The sequence below is a fragment of the Mastigoproctus giganteus genome, chromosome 14, assembly GCF_048544385.1.
Source record: "Mastigoproctus giganteus isolate SK-2022 chromosome 14, ASM4854438v1, whole genome shotgun sequence".
In the NCBI taxonomy this organism is placed as follows: domain Eukaryota; kingdom Metazoa; phylum Arthropoda; class Arachnida; order Uropygi; family Thelyphonidae; genus Mastigoproctus; species Mastigoproctus giganteus.
The window spans coordinates 94,506,088-94,525,356 of NC_143588.1; the positions used below are offsets into that span (position 1 = coordinate 94,506,088).

The following is a 19,269-nucleotide window of genomic DNA, read 5'->3' on the forward strand; positions in this document are numbered from 1 at the left end:
GCTGCTCTTCGTGGACTAATGTTATTAGTGGAGTCCCACAGAGTTCGGTGTTGGGTCCAGTGTTGTTTTGTATACAGTAAACCCCTGCTATTTGTGGGGGTTACGTTCCTGAGAAATGCCGCAAATACCGAAAACGCAAATACTGAGTTATGGCTCCCATAGTAATAAAGGGGTTCAGTTCCAAAGTATGAAATATATAAGAAAAACTAGTCTAAAATTTTGTCTATGTATGTATTATATGTACCTTCATAATATGACTATGTACATAGTGAAATGCAAGCATATGGCATCAAAATGAAAATAAGAAACAATTTAATATTACGTGTAATATTTATTAGAAATTTCAAACAAATCTTTCAAATCAGTGTCTTTGCTAGCTAAAAAACTTATCCCGCCAGTGCTATCACTAGTTTGATAAAGGAGTTTTGCCTTTTCACAAATTATGAGTGAACCTAACAGAATTTTATTTTGAGTTCGGTTTTCTATCCACAGATTTAAAGCCTTTTCCATTTTTTTCTAATTTAACATCACGAGTTACAGAGCAAATTTTTGAAGCAATTAATGCGTTTTCACGGACACTACAGCGGATTTTTCTTCCGATTTCTTGATTGATCGTACCATTGACTCATTGATTTTATAATGTTTTGCCACTGAGGAGACACTTTCACCATTAGAAATTTTATCTAATAACTCAATTTTATTCGTTAATGTCATCACCTTCTTTGATCTTTTCACATTTCCCTTGTTATTCGTAGCCATATTTTTGTACAGGTTAGAAAGAACTTGTCCACAATAAAGTCACTTTCTTCCATTAACACATTAGAAAAAGTCTGTTTTACACTGCAAAACGGTAGATTTATCACTTTTGTAAGCATATCAATTTATAAATTGATAAATTTATTCTAATTAGAAGCATATAAATTAAAAGCAAACGATGAAACCTTCCATGACAAGCGCATAACACATAATGAACAAAGATTAGCGAGAAACATCCACTCGCGATTTTGTCGCCCCTCTCCCCCCACCCACTGAGCGCTGTTTTGACCGGGAAAGATAATTTTAGCCACGCCCATGTTTTTTTATGGCGGAAAATGTTCACGGCGCTTTAAAATTCACATTTTTTTTTTAGGTTTCATTTTATATTAAATCAGCGACCGCGAATACAGATACCGCGAATAGCGGAGGTTTACTGTATTTATCAATGATATTGATGAAGGTATATCAGGCTTAGTGTGGAAGTTTGCAGATGATACAAAGGTTGGCAGGGTTGTTAATGACAGTAATGACAGTGTGCTACTGCAACAGGATCTAGAAAATTTGAGCAGATGGGCTGAGAAGTGGCAACTGAAGTTTAACCTTGACAAATGCAAAGTACTGCATATGGGTAGAAGTAACCCCAGAGAAACATACCAACTGTGTGGTACTACACTTAAGGTGGTAGAAAATGAAAAAGACCTGGGAGTAATTGTGCAGTCAGATATGAAGTTTTCTGAGCAATGCAGAGAGGCTTCCAGGGCAGGTCATGGAGTTTTGTCAATGATATATAGGAATTTTGCTAGCAGGGAAAAGGAGGTGATTGTCCCTCTGTATAAGGCAATGCCTTGAGTACTGCATACAGGTCTGGAGGCTTCATTTTAGGAAGGATGAGATTTTAGAGAGGCTTAAGTTCTGCAAATTGCAATGGCTGGAGACTAGGCACCTGTGCAGTGATATGATTGAGGTATATAAGGCCTTGAATGGGTTGAGCATGCTGAATTCTAAAGGGATTCTTCCACTTGTTTAGATTACGAGCCTAAGGGGACATAAATTCAAATTAAGGAAAGACAGATGTAGAATAGATGTGCGGAAATTTGCCTTTAGCCAGCGGGTGGTTAATTGCTGGAACAAACTTCCGTCTGTCGTTGTGGAAGTTGATAGGTTAAATAAATTTAAGGAGGAACTGGACAAACATTTAGAGGGAATGGTTGAGTGAATTTTTTTTTTGGCTGATGCTGCATAAGCTCATACACTTGCTTTCTTGCATCACATGCCACTACTACTACTATTTTGAAATAAGGTGCAGCCATTACTTATGGCATTACTTGATATATTTTCATGGTAAGCAATATGTATACAACACGAATAAAGAAAAATTCTTATATTTTAATATAACCACCCAGTGGTAAGTGAAGTTATCTTCATTGCATGTAATTATTTTTATAACAGCTGCTATCCCAGCCATTTCTCAGTTAATGGTGCAATGTACAATTTTTCTATGGAAGCACACAGCTACATTGCATATCAGTGATGAAAATAAAAAAAGGTGGTCCTGATGATGCATAACTATTCAATTCAAGGTATGAATTTAAGTTACAGTAGACTCTCAATTATCCAGGGTGCATGGATAATTTGAAAAATGAAGGCAAAACTCATAATAATTCATATTTATAAAAGTATACTGCGGTGTAAGAAGATGTGACAAAATTTAATACAAACATATAATTTCTGGAAAAATCGAAAACAACGAATTTCACTTTTTCTTCGGTTTACCTTCCTGAAAAAGGCACTATATAAATTTTGAAGTGCTATCTTGTTAGCAAGGGCAGCAATGTTATTGTTGTTCCATGTATCTTCAAATAAAGACTCATTAAAGTTGACTCTTTAGCATCTTTTTATGTTGATGAGCTGAAATTGTTTTTGTTCAAAAGAAAGAACAATCCATTTCTGTTTTAACATGACAGGATGCACATAGATGTAAATTTAAAAACACAAAAAATTTAGAGAAGAATATTAAATGTAACCACAGAGTAGTAAAACTGACGTGAGCTAGTAAGTAGAAGGCAAAGAAAGGATGCATTTCTGAGAAATTCAAGGGTAATGGCCAAAGGAACATTACATTACAAAAAGTAAACAAGCAAAACCTCTAATGGAAACCATGTATTCCACAGAGATCTTAAATTTGCTGAACAGCAACCCCAAAATGACTTATACACATGGTGGCATTGAATTAAAAACAGTAGCAGAAGATAGGGATCTGGGAGTTACAATGGACAGATATGAAGTTCTCTGAGCAGTGTAAACAGATGGCCAGGAAAGCCCATGGTGTCCTGTTGATGATTTATCGAACAATATTCTGTAGAGATAGGGAGGTCATAATCCCACTATATAAGGCAATTATAAGACTACATTTGGAATTTTGTGTCCAAATACGGAAACCTAATCTGAAAAAGACATTGAGCAATTGAACATCTTGAAAGGGTCCAAAGATGGGAAACTCACATGGTGAGATTGGAAAAAGGGCAATCGTAGGAGGAAAGACTGATTATGTGGGCTACAGAGATTAGCAACCAGGCATTTTAGAGAGGTCTGATTGAGGTTTATAAGGCTCTAAGAAGGATTAGTAAAATGAACAAAGGCAGAATTTTCACTGTTATAAAGAATTCCAGAACTGGAATTCAAATTTCAGGGGAAAAGATTTAGACTAGATTGTAGAAAGTTTTCTTTTAGCCAGTGAGTTGTTGATTACTGGAATAAGTTTCCTCCACAGGTAACATAGGCTGAGTGTTTGAAGAAATTCAAAGGTCAATTGGATAGTTATCTAGGTGAGGAAAGAAGTGCATAATTTGTATTTTCTTGTATACTTTTTACTCTTTTTTTTTTTTTTTTTTTGGCCAGTGTAGCGAAGTCTGTAGCTTCCTTTTGCTATATGGCTAATTCAACTTCCATGGAAAGTAGAGATCCCAGTTAATCTGCAATCCAAATAATTGAGAGTCTTCTGTATTCATAAATTAAATCTACAAATGATAAATAATGAATGATTTCATTTTATTTTTTAATCAGTAAATAACAAAAACTGCACCTTTAACTGAAACTAATATTTTTTCTTAAATTTTTCTGTTCTAGAAAGGTTAAACTTATCTCCAAAGTTACTCACATACGATGCATGAATGTATATAAACACATGCATACAATAAGACTAAAATTCGCTTATATAATCAAACTGTTATCCCCTGCCATAGGGTTACAACACATTAATATGAAAAGAATATTCAATCAATACATATTGTATTACTTTACCTATCTGCTTTCTCTTCCATGCATTAATAAAATTATATGGATCTGGGTGAAACATATGATGAAAAGGAGGACTGTTAAGGATCTCATCACGGACAGCAAGAACTAAACTAGGTAATCCAGTGCTGGGTGGTACCTAATGATGAAATATCATAACTAGTAAATGTAAGCAAAAATAATGAAAGAAAAAAAATGTAAATTAATAAAATTAATTTATTAATATACAAACTATGAAATTACTTATGCCAGACTACAAAGTAAAAAAAGGCAAATTACTCCAAAATGTCTGAGCAATGGAGTTTATAAAGAACAAATATGTTCATCACCATTTATGTCAGTCAATGACTTCATGCTATACACCAATTCCTTCAAAAATGTCAATTTCAACACTTAAGTCTTATCATGCAACTCCTCACAAAATATTTATATTTATAAAGATTTATATTTATTTAAAAATAAATACATAATAACGTACAGAGTTTTATAGTTATCTGTTTATTTATTCCCTGTGCTATATATTTAAACTTCAAAAAAGCTGAAATAACTTAGGTTTTTCTCAAAAAATTATAGTTAAACAAAATCAAAAATTTAATTACCATATTGATGTTATAGAAATATGTATTTATTAATATTTATTTATTTTATTTAAAAAGGGTAATTCAAATGTTAAATTACTTTTGAACACTTTAAAAATGGCATGACTTCATTTTTATTTTCAAAAACAAAATCTAATACAGCTCTTTGCACTTGAATACCTTCAAGTTTACTCTCTAGCATATTTCAATTGCCTGTCTATTACTAGAGGACAAAGAACAAGTTTGTCTTGTAGTAACAGACAGTAGTGAAAATTAAAATGGCAACCTTTATAAGGTTATGAAAAAGAGCTGTGTGTTTTGATTTGACAAAGCCAAGTGTACGAGAGTGCAATGTCAAAATCAGGATATAACATGCTAAGATCCCTTCATCAGATACTCTGTGCTTGGATGACACAAAAACTATGTTGTGACTGGCTATGTGAGTCATGCAAAAAAAAGTGGCAAACGAAGCATTATTGACGAAAGTGTCAAAACTGTGAAGTGTAAACATACTTCAAACTAATCAACTTACTGTGCTTGTTGAGACTTGGGAGTGTGAAGAATGCTAATGAAACATTTGTATTTCAAACTGCAAGGACTGCAAATGTTACAAAAAACAATAAACAAGGTGATATGTCAATAATTTTATGCAAACATTTTCTCTTGATGTGAAGAAAATGAAGGCATACGTTTAGAATATCAATTTTGGTGATGAGTGATCTTTCCATATGAGTGGAAAAGTTCATATACACAATGTAAGACTGGAACTCTTATGAGCACACACGATTGAGGCATGTGTGACAGTTCTAACAACATAATATTAAGAAAAATTAGCACTTTCTCCACACAAAAACATACAATTTATGGTCTGATACTTTACCATTTCTTCAGGTCATTTATCACCGAAAATGATACTGTATTTTTTTTTGTTATGAATTCTATGAATCATATGTTACTATCCAATATGCCTTAAATACTATAAATACATAGTTTATTAATTTATAGTTTCTATTTATAGTTCAACAAAAATAGAAAGGATTTTCTTTAACTGTGTTACTATCTCCACATCTGCTTATAAACAAATAAAGGGTTTACCCTGACTTGAAAGGTCTTAAGCAAAAACTCATTCTAGATGCTATTCTTTGAGATTTACTTAATTGTTAAGGAGATTAATGGTGTTGCTAATGATAATTAATTGATATGAGGTATTAAGGTTATTGCCATTAATGGTGGTTAATTGATATAGAGGATTATGGTTACGTTATTAATGGAGGTTGTATTACTACTATTAGGGGTGACAGAATTTGGAATTTTTGTTAGTCATGTGTTTGTTATTATGTTGCAGTTGGGCTATAATTCTACTTTTAAAAATGTAAACATGATTTTTATCAGTGAGAATACTTTTGTTTTTATTAATATGATTTGCTATACTAATGAAAAAGCCTTTGTATATTCTGCATCTGTAGTATTTGTCTGTCCTTAAAACTGATGTTTTGGAAAAGTCCCACTTGCGATGTTTGCAGGATTGGTTTGCAGGGTCTGATGTGGATATGCAACTGCATATTATAACACCTTTGTGCCACTTTACACTATGCATAATTTCCTTTTGCTTTGCTCTATATAAAGATTTTGGTAATCTCTGCATTGAGGATCTTGAGGAAGGATGTGGATCTGTTGCTCTTCTCTGCACCCATCTGTTGGAATGGGTGCAGAGAAGAGCAACAAGATTAGTGAAGGGAACAAAAGAGTTCTCTTAGAAGGAAAGGCTTCAGCTCTGCAAAGTGCAGCATCTGGAGACTAGGCACCTGCAAGGAGATGTGATTGAAATCTTTAAGGCTTTTAATGAAATGAGTAAGCTCGATGCCAGTGGAATCCTTCCTCTTGCTCAGGCTACTCATTTATGTGTGTAGTCTGATGAGCAGAGGAAGGATTCCATTAAAACTGAAGAAAGATGGCTACAGAACATGTGTGGAAATTTGTATTCTGCTAGCAGGTAGTTGATGGTTGCAACAAACTTCCATCTGGTGTTGTAGAGGTGTTTAAATAAATTCAAGGAAGAACTAGATGAAATATTAGTGGGAACACACAAGTGATATTGGAACTGGGTGTTTTTTTTTTTTTCTTTTTTGGCTCATGTTTAAAAAACTTGTTTTCTTGCATCATCTGCCACTACTACTGAAACTAATTGCATTTGGTATACTGGTAGTGCTGTGTCAAGAGTTCCTGAAAGTGGGAATGAGGAGGGATTTGATGAGATGTATAATATTTTAAAATATTAATTTTAGATTTTTTTTTAATGGAAATTGATTTTGAGTATATGGCAATGATGGCAAAGTTGTTCACTGATTAGTGGGCATGCAATGGTTATATGTTCTTTTTCAGTTTTATTGTTAAGTGGTTCTTCTTAATCATTCAAATATTTATCTTTGATTATCTCTATGGTTTTGTGATCAATTTCTTGGGGTCGTTTTTTAGAATTAAAAACATAAGTGATTGGGAACAATGGCTCAGTTTTTTTAGGGGAAACAAGGAAACAAAAAAAAAAAAAAAAAAAAAAATAGTGAATAATAGCAAAGCCAAGTATTTAAAAAATGTAATTGCTAGATATGGGCACATCTAGAGAAAAGTTGGTTCCCAGCTTTATCATTCTCTTTGTGAAGATAATAGGTTGTCTGTAAACCACTAGTTGTCAAAGAGGGTTCTGAAGGGGGAGTCTCAGGATGGTTCAAATCATAATTGATATATAGCATTAAAATCTGGTGAGTTGTTATGCAATAGAAAGGAGGAACATACGGAATATGTGATCCACAAGATCTGGCACTCTAAAGTGGCCCATGGCAAAGGTTTGAGGAAATAACACTGTACAGGAAGAATGGTATAAACACACTCCAAAAAACCTGAGTATAGTAGTAGTAATAGAGGCAAGAAAGCAAGTGTATGAGCTTATATAGTATCAGCCAAAAAAAAAAAAAATAAAAATAAAATAATAATTTCACACAACCATTCTCCCTTTAAAGTTTGACCAGTTCCTCCTTGAATTTATCTAAGCTATCAACTTCCATAATCTGAGCAAGCGGAAGACTCCCATCAAAATTCAGCGTGCTCAACCCATTCAAGGCCTTATACACCTCAATCACCTCACGGGTGCCTAGTTTCCAGCCACTGCAATTTGCAGAATTTAAGCCTTTCTTGGTAAGAAGACCCCTTCGTTCCCCTCACCAATCTTGTTGCCCTTCTCTGTACACGTTTAAGCAACTCTACATCCTTCCTAAAATGAGGCCTCCAGACTGTGTGCAGTACTCAAGGCTGGCCTGACCATTGCCTTATACAAAGGGATAATCACCTCCTTTTCCCTGCTAGCAAAATTCCTGTATATCATTGATAATACCCCATGACTTGCTTTGGCAGCCTGTCTGCATTGTTCAGAAAACTTCATACCTAACTACACAACCACTCCCAGGTCTTTTTCATTTTCTACCACCCCCTTAAGCATAAGACCACACAGTTGGTACATTCCTCTGGGGTTACTTCTACCCATATGCAGTACTTTGCATTTGTCAATGTTAAACTTCGATTGCCATTTCTCAGCCCATCTGCTCAAATTTTCTAGATCCTGTTGCAGTAGCACACTACCGTTAACAACCCTGCCAACCTTTGCATCATCTGCAAACTTTTACACTAAGCCTGATATACCTTCATTAATATCATTGATAAATATACAAAACAACAGTGGGTCCAACACCGAACCCTATAGAACCCACTAATAATAGAAGAGCAGCATCCACTGATTACCACTCTCTCTGTCTTCTCCCACTCAACCACCCTTTTATCCATGGAAGATTACTGCCCAAATTATACAGTAATCTTCCATGCGTAAAAGTGTCAAAAAATTTGTCAGACAAGACTTTCCCTTAACAAACCCATGCTGAATTATTGCTGCAGTCTTGTCTAGATGATCCCGCAATGCATCTTTAATCAGATCAGTAACTCCTTTATTTTACCTGGAACAGAAGTTAAACTAACTGGTCTGTAATTACTTGTGTCACCTCTAGAATCCCCTTTGTGAATTGGGGATACATTTGCACATCTCAATTCTGTGGAGACTTCCCGAGTCCAAGGATGCTCTCATAATTATGGCTAAAGGTTTGCTTAGTTGCTTTGCTACCTACTTTAATATAACTGGATAATCCCATCAACCCCAGGTACCTTTCTTATGTTTAACTTCAACAATTTCTCCTCCACTTTGCTCTCAGTTACAAAATCATTAAGCACCGTTTTACAGTTTGATAAACTTCTGGCATTTTCCTCCCTTAATAACTCTTCATGTGTGAATGTATATGCAAAATACTCATTCAGATTATTGAATTTATCAGCTATCTGAGCAGAATCAACAGTCGAACCATCAATGTTAAGTGGACCAATCTGATTAATTTCCATCCTTTTAGAGTTTATATAAGTAGAGAAGTCCTTGCTGTTACCAAATCCTTTGCCAAAGATTTCTTGTAATCTGCCTTCGCTTGCCTAATCTCCTTTGTGACTTGATTACAGACTAGCTTATATCTGCCATGGGCTTCTGTGTCGCCTGATAATTTATATGCATCCCATGCATTTTTCTTCTCTGCCACAAGTCTCATTAGTTTGTCAGAACCGAGGTTTCTTACTATTTATTTATCTGGTTAAGTGTTGTTATAATCCGTGCTTTGGGAACCCAATTTAGATAGTTATGTATTATCTCGATTAAAACATAACTGGCTCCTCACTCCTCCAAATTTCACAAGCTACCAGACTGCTTTATTTATTCTTTCTGTCACAGAAGATTCTGGGCACTGAGGATATATTTATTCTCCTTGTACAGGTTTGGATTTAGTGCAAGTTTTTTTTGAGAGCAGTGTATATTTATCTTAGAATAATGAGGCACTTATTTGAATTTATAAACATTAACAAAGGGTTATTTCAATATCAACAAAATTTACACATCTTTATCGCCTTTAAGGTTAAGAAACATTATCATCACTTTCCTTCTGAAAATTTTACAACACTACTTTTAATTAATGTTAACTTCAGGATCAATAAAAGCTTTCTTTCTACATCCTTTATATATATTCATTATAGATTTTTTTTATTTAATCTAAAAATTTTCATTCAAATTTTTTTGTACACAGCACATTTCCTCTAACAGTCTCAGACTATACAACTCTCTGAAAACAATCATTTTAGCCTTACAAAATACTACTCCTATAGCTAATTATCAATCTACCCCTTTGTTTTTTTTTTTTTTTTTTTTTTTTTTTCTTTCACAAACATATACAACTTAGGGATACATATATTCTCCCTAGAGCACTTATGCAACATAATCCCGAGCATATAACATATATTCTACACAATGCCATTATATCATAGACAGATAGTATTTTCTCTCTCTCTTCCCACCTAACCCAGTTTCTTGCTATTTATTAGTGTTCTAGGCCTATCTCAAGCTATCTGTCAACAAAGTTAACAATTATCAGTCCTAAACGGATTATAACAATTAACCTTTATAATTGTTGGGGACTTACTTTTCCTTGCCCTTTCTTTATTTTGCAGCCACCAGTAGATTGATCCTCCACTTCTGGTTTTTCTCTGTGGTCGTCTTCCTTGTGCTTGGCTTATGAGTTCTATAGGCATTCCATTCCTAGATTCTCCTTTAGAGGAATCGATGGTGATGGTCTGCATCCATTTACTTTCTTATTATGATGAGGCTCAGGCTCCTTGAGCATTCAGCAGGCCATTCATCAGACACACTTCTCATTTTAGCGACTATCTTCACCCTCCAACCTTTAAATCAAACAGGCACTTCTGCTTGGCCATTCTTTCCGACACAACATTACAACACTATTTTTCGGACATTCACAAACCAAAGTTTTTCTACTATGGCACCTTTCTCCTTGTGCTCCTGCTTTTTGTTTCCATTCTCCCACCTTCTTCTTAACCAATACAATCACCTTCTCTTCCAGAATCTCTACTCTAATTCATCCTTCATCTCAAATCTTTGTTTGAGCCGTGCTGTATGGCTGGGCATCCTCCTTCACCCAAAGTACAAAGGTTGCGGAGCTACTTCCCTTCTGGAATTTTCCCTTAATCAGGTTTGCTCTGCTTGTAGTCAGAAACAAGGGCCCTTCTGTTTCCCAAATGCATTCTAAGGTCAGTTTCATTGTATGTACCTGAAACTTAGGTTATCTTCCATTACTAGGTTCACACTACTCAAGCACTTACCACGATTAATGGATAATTTGGGACGGTGACTTTATTGCTTTCCCAACATATCTTTCCTGCCATTGCCTGCATTCCGAATCATTACTTTTAGAAATCAAACTTGCCATCCATTGTCACTTTCCAATTGTTCTGTACTTGCTCACATTGGCATAACTAATTCCTTCTGGAACTTTCAGTGACTTTATTACTTCCCCAACATATCTTTCATGCCATTGCCTGCATTCCAAACCATTACTTTTAGAAATCAAACTTGTCATCCATTGTCACTTTCCAGTTGTTCAGTACTTGCTCACATTGGCATAACTAATTAGCAATCTACTTCAAAGGAATATCTGTGTTGATTTATATGCAAAAGCACTTAACTTGCCCTATCTTAGATTCTTTGTAGCTAACTACAAAGAAGACTGAAAATTTTGTTATAAAATTTTTTTTTCTAACTAATTAATATAAAATCATTCCTTTTATTTATTCTTGTAAGATTTGGGATCTTACAAGTTCATCTGACATCCATTTAGGCCTAAACTTTGAACGATATTTCTTAATCGGTATGAAAAGCCTAGTAGCTTCCACAATTAATTTCTTGAATGCTTCCCACTTAGAATTTGCTGTTCGTAACATCATCAGTTGATCGCACTGTACAGAATTTAAAAACTGTCTGAGACCACTGTACTCACCTTTACGGAAGAAAAAACCCTTCCCTTTACCCCTGATGGTAATTATATCTTTAAGTAAATTCCACATCAGTACACTGTGATCACTGCCACCTAGTGATTCCTTTATCTGAAAATTCTTAATGCACAAATAATCACTGCTGATAACCAGATCAAGAGTATTACGCTCTCTGGTTGCCTCTCGAACATGCTGCTGCAGAAAACAATCATCCAATAAATCCAGAAAAGTCTTGCTAGTGTGAAAGTGGTCAACCCACAAGTTCCAGTCAATGTCTGAAAACTTAAATTCTCCCATTATAACACAATCTGATTTACTGGCACATTCTATTTCTCTGTATAATTGTTTGTTGTACTCATTAAACCTATAACACACTCCTACTCTCATTTTTGCTTTCCCAGTGCTTATGTCACACCAAACTGACTCAACATTGCACTGTCCATCTAGGTCAACTGGCTGCATTTCCTTAGAGTTTGTTTTTCTTAATTAACAGCATAACCTCTCCTCCTCCCTTCCTATCCTGTCTATCTTTTCTGTACACATTGTACTCCTCAAATTTCAATTCTGCATTCCTAATATCTGTGTGACACCACGTCTCTGGGCGCCTCCGTAGCCTTAGCAACTAAGGCCATATTGCTCCGGGATATGCGGTGGTCATTCCCTGACCTTTCTGCATCCTCCGTATTTGGTGGTGATGGGCTCAAACCCCGGTCTAATCAAGAAGCGTGTGCTATGCACTACTGCTCCTTCCCACCTGGCTACGGAGGCGCCTTTGAATAAGTAAGAATAAGTCTTCACCAGTGGAGAAGACTAATTTCACTTATTCTCGGCGGATACCACCACCCAGATGGCACTGTTTTGAAGCTTGCTGGTTTACTCATCAGTGCGTGGGCAGGTACCCTGTTGTTGCAATAACGACAACCCAATTATGAAGTATAACTCCACAATATGAGAGATGCTTGATGGTGTGCATGGTTTAATCTAAATATATTTCTTGACTAAATTTCTAAAAGTATGTAAACAGTTGTTTATGCATGGGTAATGCGAGATATAATCAACCGATGGATGCATAATACCTAGGTAGTAGAAATGATGGAAGTGCATTACCCATGCATAAACAACCTTTTTTATACTCTTACACATTTAGTCAAGAAATAGTTTTAGATTAAACCATACACATCATCAAGCATCTCTCATATTGTGAAGTTATACTTCATAACTGGGTTGTCACTATTGCAACACCAGGGCGCCTGCCCACCTAGCGAAGAGGAGTCGATCAGATCTGAAACGGTACAGTCTGGGAGGTCTTAATGAGGCTCTCATTACCACGAATAGGTAACAACAATCTTCCCTAAATGGGGAAGCATTGCCTATTTGGGGGATTCATAAATGTTTGAGTTCAGTGAGTGTGAGGAGTAACTGCTCCTTTCCTCTTCCTCTCCTACTATCAGAGAGAAAACAGAGTAACTTATCCCATACCATTCTTCAAATGGTGCCATCTGTGTGGTGGTATCCGACGAGAATAAGTAATATTAGTCTTCTCCATAGCTGAAGCGTTACTTATTCGAGGAAGTGCAATACCTCGGAAACTCGTGAAGGTATTCACAATATGAGATATAATCGAAAGATGTATGCATATTACCTGGGTAGTAGAAATGATGGAAGTGCATTACCCATGCATAAACAATCTTTTTTAAATTAATATGTTTTCCATACTAATTTTTTTTTTTTTCATTCTCAAGGATCATTGTTATGTATGGGTACTTTTTTTTTAGAACCTATAGTACTTAGTACCATGCATAGGTTGAAAAGATGAAAGAAGATACTTGTTGACATTAGACTTGAACTTCTGTAGATTGTAATTTTCAGGAAATATGTATGAAGGAAGTCTGTTCTAAAAAAAACAGAAATTGAATGAATAAATGAGGAAGAAGAAATGTTGGTTCTGTGGGATTGAACTTGGACATTAAAAGGATGTCCACTGGTTGCGGCACGTGTTTGGACTGCTTTGAACAAGAGAGAGCGGGAAATTATACAAGCCAATTCAGAAGAACAGTGCCCATGGAAGTATCTTTAGAAAATGCATGCAGGAGAAACAGTACATCTATGAGACAGAGTGGAAAGACTCCGTTAGAGATGAGTCATTAAATTAACCTAACTGACCTCTTCTGAATGGAATCTAGAAGCCTGAGAGAGAGGTTTTGGGGGCACCGCCCCAGATGTGGGAACAATATTTCATGGTAGGGTGGATTTGGGATTTCTACAGAGTCAACAACTGTTTGGAAGAAAAGTAACGTCGAGAGTGAAAGAGAAAACCCAGTTTTTTGGATGCAGAGAAAGCAATATTTGTAATATGTTTTATGGCAAGAGAGAGAGAGAGAGAGAGATTAGAAGTCAGTGTAATCCCCATGATCTTGCCTAGAAATCGGAGTGTAATCGAAGATAAGCATAGGAGCAAAGGAATCCTTTTTGCGAAATATAAGATAGGACTGAGTTTTGGAAGGATTGGAATTAAATTTTCATTGTCCCACTGTCGAATTACCTTGAAATCGGCATTTAAGAATTGGCAGTGGATACTCGAAAAGTTGAAGCTGATTGAGCAGGGCAAGGTTTCTCAAACTTGTTGGTGGAAAGCAATGTGCTATCATCAGCAAAATATAGGATTTCCAGTCAATCGAAGAAGGTCATTAATATACAAGAGGAAAAGAGAGGGAGAAAGAACTGAACCTTGGGGAACATCAGCATTAGTGGAGAAGTTAGAAGACAGAGAGCTGTCTACCATCACCTGCAGTGAGGTCAGAGAGAAAACTGGATACCCAATTACAAAGAACAGCTGGCAAACCATAGGATGGAAGCTTATTTAGAAGACCTTTATGCCAAACACGACAGAAAGCCTTTGAAATGTCAAGAGCAATGGCTTGAGTTTCACCAAACATTTCCATTGAATTTGTACATAGACGGGTAATATTAGCGGAATATCACCAGTGGATCGACGTTGACGGAATCCATACTGGCAATTGTTGATCAGATGAAAGATTTCCAGATAGTTTAAGAGTTGGCAGTTAATCGATTTCTCCATTAATTTGGAAAGAGTAGAAGTAATCGCAATGGGATGATAATTCGATGGAAGGGATTTGTCACTCTTTTTAGGAACTGGCTGGATTTGAGCAAACTTCCAAGCAGAAGGTAAAATACCTTTGGAAGAAAGTGAAACAAGACAACACAAAACAGGAGTAAGTTCAGGGACAGGCACAGGTTTTGAGAACAAGTGGAGAAATACCATTGGGACCTGGCACTTTCTTAGCATCAGATTCATCAAAATCCTTCTGACATCCTGTTGACGAAAAACCACAGGAGACCTTGAATGGAATGTACTGGAAAGGTTTGAGGTGATTTACCAGGATCATTAATATGTGAGTTGGAAGAAAAATAGGATGCTAATCTTTGGCTGATGTGGCAACAGAACCATCTAGTTTTGACAGTGGTGGTTAACCGAGATGGGTAAAAATTGCAGCCATTAACTTTGGCAAGAGACCAGAATGCTCGCTACTATTTGGACAAGAAGCAAGTTTTCTACTCTTAGCCTGTTCAAAAGGTCTAGTTTGTACTTATTAAATATTGTGTTGAAAGGAGTTCGCAATAAAAAAATATTACATTGAAAGGGGTTTGCAAGTCAAAAAATGTTGGGAACCGCTGATGTAGAGTGATCTAACCAATACTTCAAGAATGATAATCATTCTTGAGTCGAGTATAAAATTACAAATATTATAAATAATAATTTAAAATTTATTACAGATGAATATGAGATGTGTATATATAATTAAAATAATATGCATCTAAATTGGCGGCTAAATAGCATCTGACTTTTTAGTAGAGGTTAATAAATCATGAGAAATGCGCATTAGTCATGCCAAATCATGACCAATGCGCCATTTTAAATCAAAGCAGAAGTTTTAAAAATAAAATGCTTTTTTCATAGTCAGATAATAAAATTAATTACCTCCTTTAAGGTATTATCATCCTCTTCAGAACTAAGTGGACCTTCACTCAAATGATCTTCTGGAGATGAGGATTTCTTACTGGCAACATTCTCTTCACCTTCGGATAATGGGCCTTCACTTAAGTGATCACTATCTTGATCAGACTTAAAAAACGCATTAGTGTTTATCAGCAATGCAGTCAAACATCAACATTGCAAAATCAAAACCATACTTATTACACTATTTCTTGAAAAAATGTACAACTCTCCAGATGGCTATGCCTTTGCTCCTAAATATAGTTCACTATTTAAAAATTATTTATGCAGAAGGCATTTTGAAGATTAAGTAAAACTATTATTTTCAAATAGCTTTTTCTAATTGCAGATTTCTTTAACCTCACACAAAATCTGATATTAGTTCTTATTTCTAAATAGTGATATATCATTTTTTGCTAATATTAAACAATGTGCATCTTTAAAAAATATCCCACAGCTAGCAAAGAAAGAAAAAAAATCACATAGCCTACTAAAGACTTTTGGACAAAGATGTGATCAATAAAAGGACATATGATTTCATAAGACCTACAAAGAGTGAAGCTCTGACATTATTTGCTAGTGTTAAACTTCACAAAGAAGGGAACCCCATTATGCTAATCATTAGCAGTAAATACAGTCCAGGTGAAAATTTAGGTAAATGGTTAGTTCCAATTTTAAGTACACTCAAGAAAATAATCACATTAAAAATTTGATTGATTTTATAATCATAAAGAAAGAAACTTTTAAAAATACTGTCATGGCAAGTTTGGATGTAGAGGGCATGTTCATGAGCATTCCAGTGAAAGAAGCAATAGAAACAGTAAAAACCAAAATAACGGGGTGGCAAGTTGAATAAAATACTGTCTATGTCAATGATAATTAAATAATTATAACTGGCTTTGGAACTTGGGTACTTCAAATTTGAAGGGAAAATTTATATACAGACATACAGATTAAGCATGGGAAACCTTCTCTTATCACTCATAGCCAACATCTTTATGGAAGATTTTGAAGAAAGCCACTGCTCATTTTAAGACCCTTGATATGGATTGGATATACAGATGATATTTTTTTGACATGGGAACATGGGGAGACAGTAAAACAATTTCATGAATATATGAACAATGGACATGGAACTATTAAATTCAAAATGGAACAAAAAAAGAGGACGAGAAACTTCCATTTTTGGATGTCTTAGTGCAGAGGGAACAAAATTCGATTATCATTCAAGTGTATAGAAAAAAAAGGCAGATTCCAGATGTTATATTAATTTTGCATTGAATAATTTAGAGAATATCAAAAATAATATTATCAAAACATTTAACAGGTAGAGCAGTGGTTCCCAAACTACTGAGATTTGTGGACCCCCCTTCAAAAATTAAAACATGTTTGCAGACCCCCTATATATATATATATATATACACACACATGTGTGTGTGTGTGTGTGTATGTGTGTGCGCAGCACACTGAGTTTTCTGAAAAGAAAATGCAACATTTTATGTTTGAATATTTCACACATTTTATGTGTGAAACAATTCAATTTTATTCTTATTTTTATAAAGATATATAATAATAACTTTATTTATGATCAATTTGCTATACATAGAATGAATAATTTGAAATATGTATACAATTATATATACTAATCATATCGAAAATAAGTAATGTTCTATAACAAAATTCATTGTGATTCTATCAGTATATCTTTTAAGAAAATAAACACATATTACTTGATACCATCTGAAGGTTTTGCAGACCCTTTGGGAAAAGCTGATGTAGAGTATTAAGCATTTGATCAGGAAAAATTAGGTAAGGAACTTAAAAATATCTCCTTAACCCTTTCTAACAATGGGTTTCCATGGGACATGGTTGACAAAACAATAAGCAAATGTAAGAGAAATTTTGGGAATGAAAATTCAGTTAATAATAATAATAATAATAAAAAAAAAAAAAAAAAAGAACAGGGACAAATTTAAAAAAATGCTGTCACAATTCCTTATATAAAAGGAATAGGAGAGAAAACGATGAAAATATGCAAAAAATATGGACTAGATGTGGTTTTCAAACCAATAAACAAAACAGGTAATTTTCTCAGGAATGCAATTTTCCTGATGAAATGCAGACACATTATTTAAAAAAAGCATGTGTGGATGTGGAAAAGTTTACATCAGGAAGATTATTTGACACAAGGGTGGGGAAAGTATTGTAAACAAGTAGCAAAGGGAAATACCAGAAAATCAGAGATTGTGGAACCTGCCTATAATTGCTCTTATGCTTTTAATGTAAAAAAAAAAAATTGAAATTATAGGTGAAAGTGATTTTACTAAAAGAAAAATTAGAGAAGCTATGTATATCATAAAAAAATTTAAAGACAAGACAATAAATAGAAATATGGGGAGGGATGTAGATGCATTATGGGCACAACTTTTGGCAACACAATATAAATTTATAATATAAAATATGTTTCTTTTTAGTTTTGTTTTCCATTTTTTTTTTAAACTAAGGGAGTTGATCTTTAAGGGATAGGATAGACTTTCTCCATCTCTCTCTTTCTCTCTCTCTCTGACCAATCAGAAGTCAATTACTCTCTTATGACATCCTCTCCCTTTTCTTACTTGCCTGGACATCCTGATCATCGAGAGTTTGCATGTGATCAAGGGATTGGCATAGGTCCCAGAACGTAGTGCTCTTTATACAGGTAAACATCACGGAGTAGCACTGTTTTTCAATTGTAGTTATATCTTAACAGAATTAACTCATGAAAGTAACGACTCGTTTAAAGTCATCATCAGGGAAACATACACCTTTATGCACTCATCATGGCTATTAGTACAAGATAAGACTGGTGGACCTTAAAAGTACTGCTTCAACCAGAAATACATACTATCATGTCCCTGCTCACACACACACACACACACACACACACACACACACACACACACACACACACACACACACACACACACACACACACACACACACACACACACACACACACACACACACACACACACACACACTTTAAATTCATTCTTATTACCTAAAGTTTCATTGTGACTCTCCTTGTTTTGGAAGCCATAGGTACAATGCCTCCCTTTCACAATTATTCTCTACAGCTCTATATAAAAGCTTTTACAATAACCTGTTATTGCATTTGTTTTACTTGCATTATATGCTAGCAGCATTCAGTGAGGATCAAGTTCTCATACAGTATGATCATATGAAATTATTCAGAAATGTATACAAATTTATAAATTGTTACTTACTGTTAAATCTTGTGCAGTTTTAGGAGCATGAAGCTGTTCCAAATTTTTTTTTCGTATTTTATATCTACGATAAAAAGCTAGAATTTTAATTGCTGCAAGCTTCTTATCCTTGTCTAGAACATCTGCTTGAAGAGGCATGGCTGTCACAAAAAAAAAAAAAGGTAAATAATCATAAATCCTGATTGAGTTATGTCCAACTTGTACAATAATCATGAATCTTAAGACTAAAAAAAATAAAGTAATAAAAATGCAAAATAATTATACTATATACAAAACTTTCCAAAATCAATTTTTATTCAATTTAAATAAACATCTAAAATATCAATATTTATTTCACATAAAAGTCTGAAAATATAAATATACTAAACAATTCTAAAATTTTAATGAAAAGAGGAGACTTTGTGAGTTCAGCCACAGAAGCTTAACCTTATTTTAATGT

The 19,269-nt window shown here is 34.7% G+C and overlaps 1 protein-coding gene across 2 annotated transcripts in view; it reads right to left on the bottom strand.

The window, feature by feature from the left end:
- LOC150075393 (uncharacterized) overlaps positions 1–19,269 on the bottom strand; it is a 180,917-nt gene that overhangs the window by 137,476 nt on the left and 24,172 nt on the right. For both annotated transcript variants that reach the window (XM_090388248.1, XM_090388246.1), the window contains exons 2-4: positions 18,831–18,970; positions 15,550–15,693; positions 4,057–4,189 (exon numbers count right to left, since the gene is read on the bottom strand). In XM_090388248.1, the coding sequence (XP_090244374.1) occupies positions 4,057–4,189; positions 15,550–15,693; positions 18,831–18,970 (417 nt within the window). The remainder of the gene's footprint in view (positions 1–4,056; positions 4,190–15,549; positions 15,694–18,830; positions 18,971–19,269) is intronic.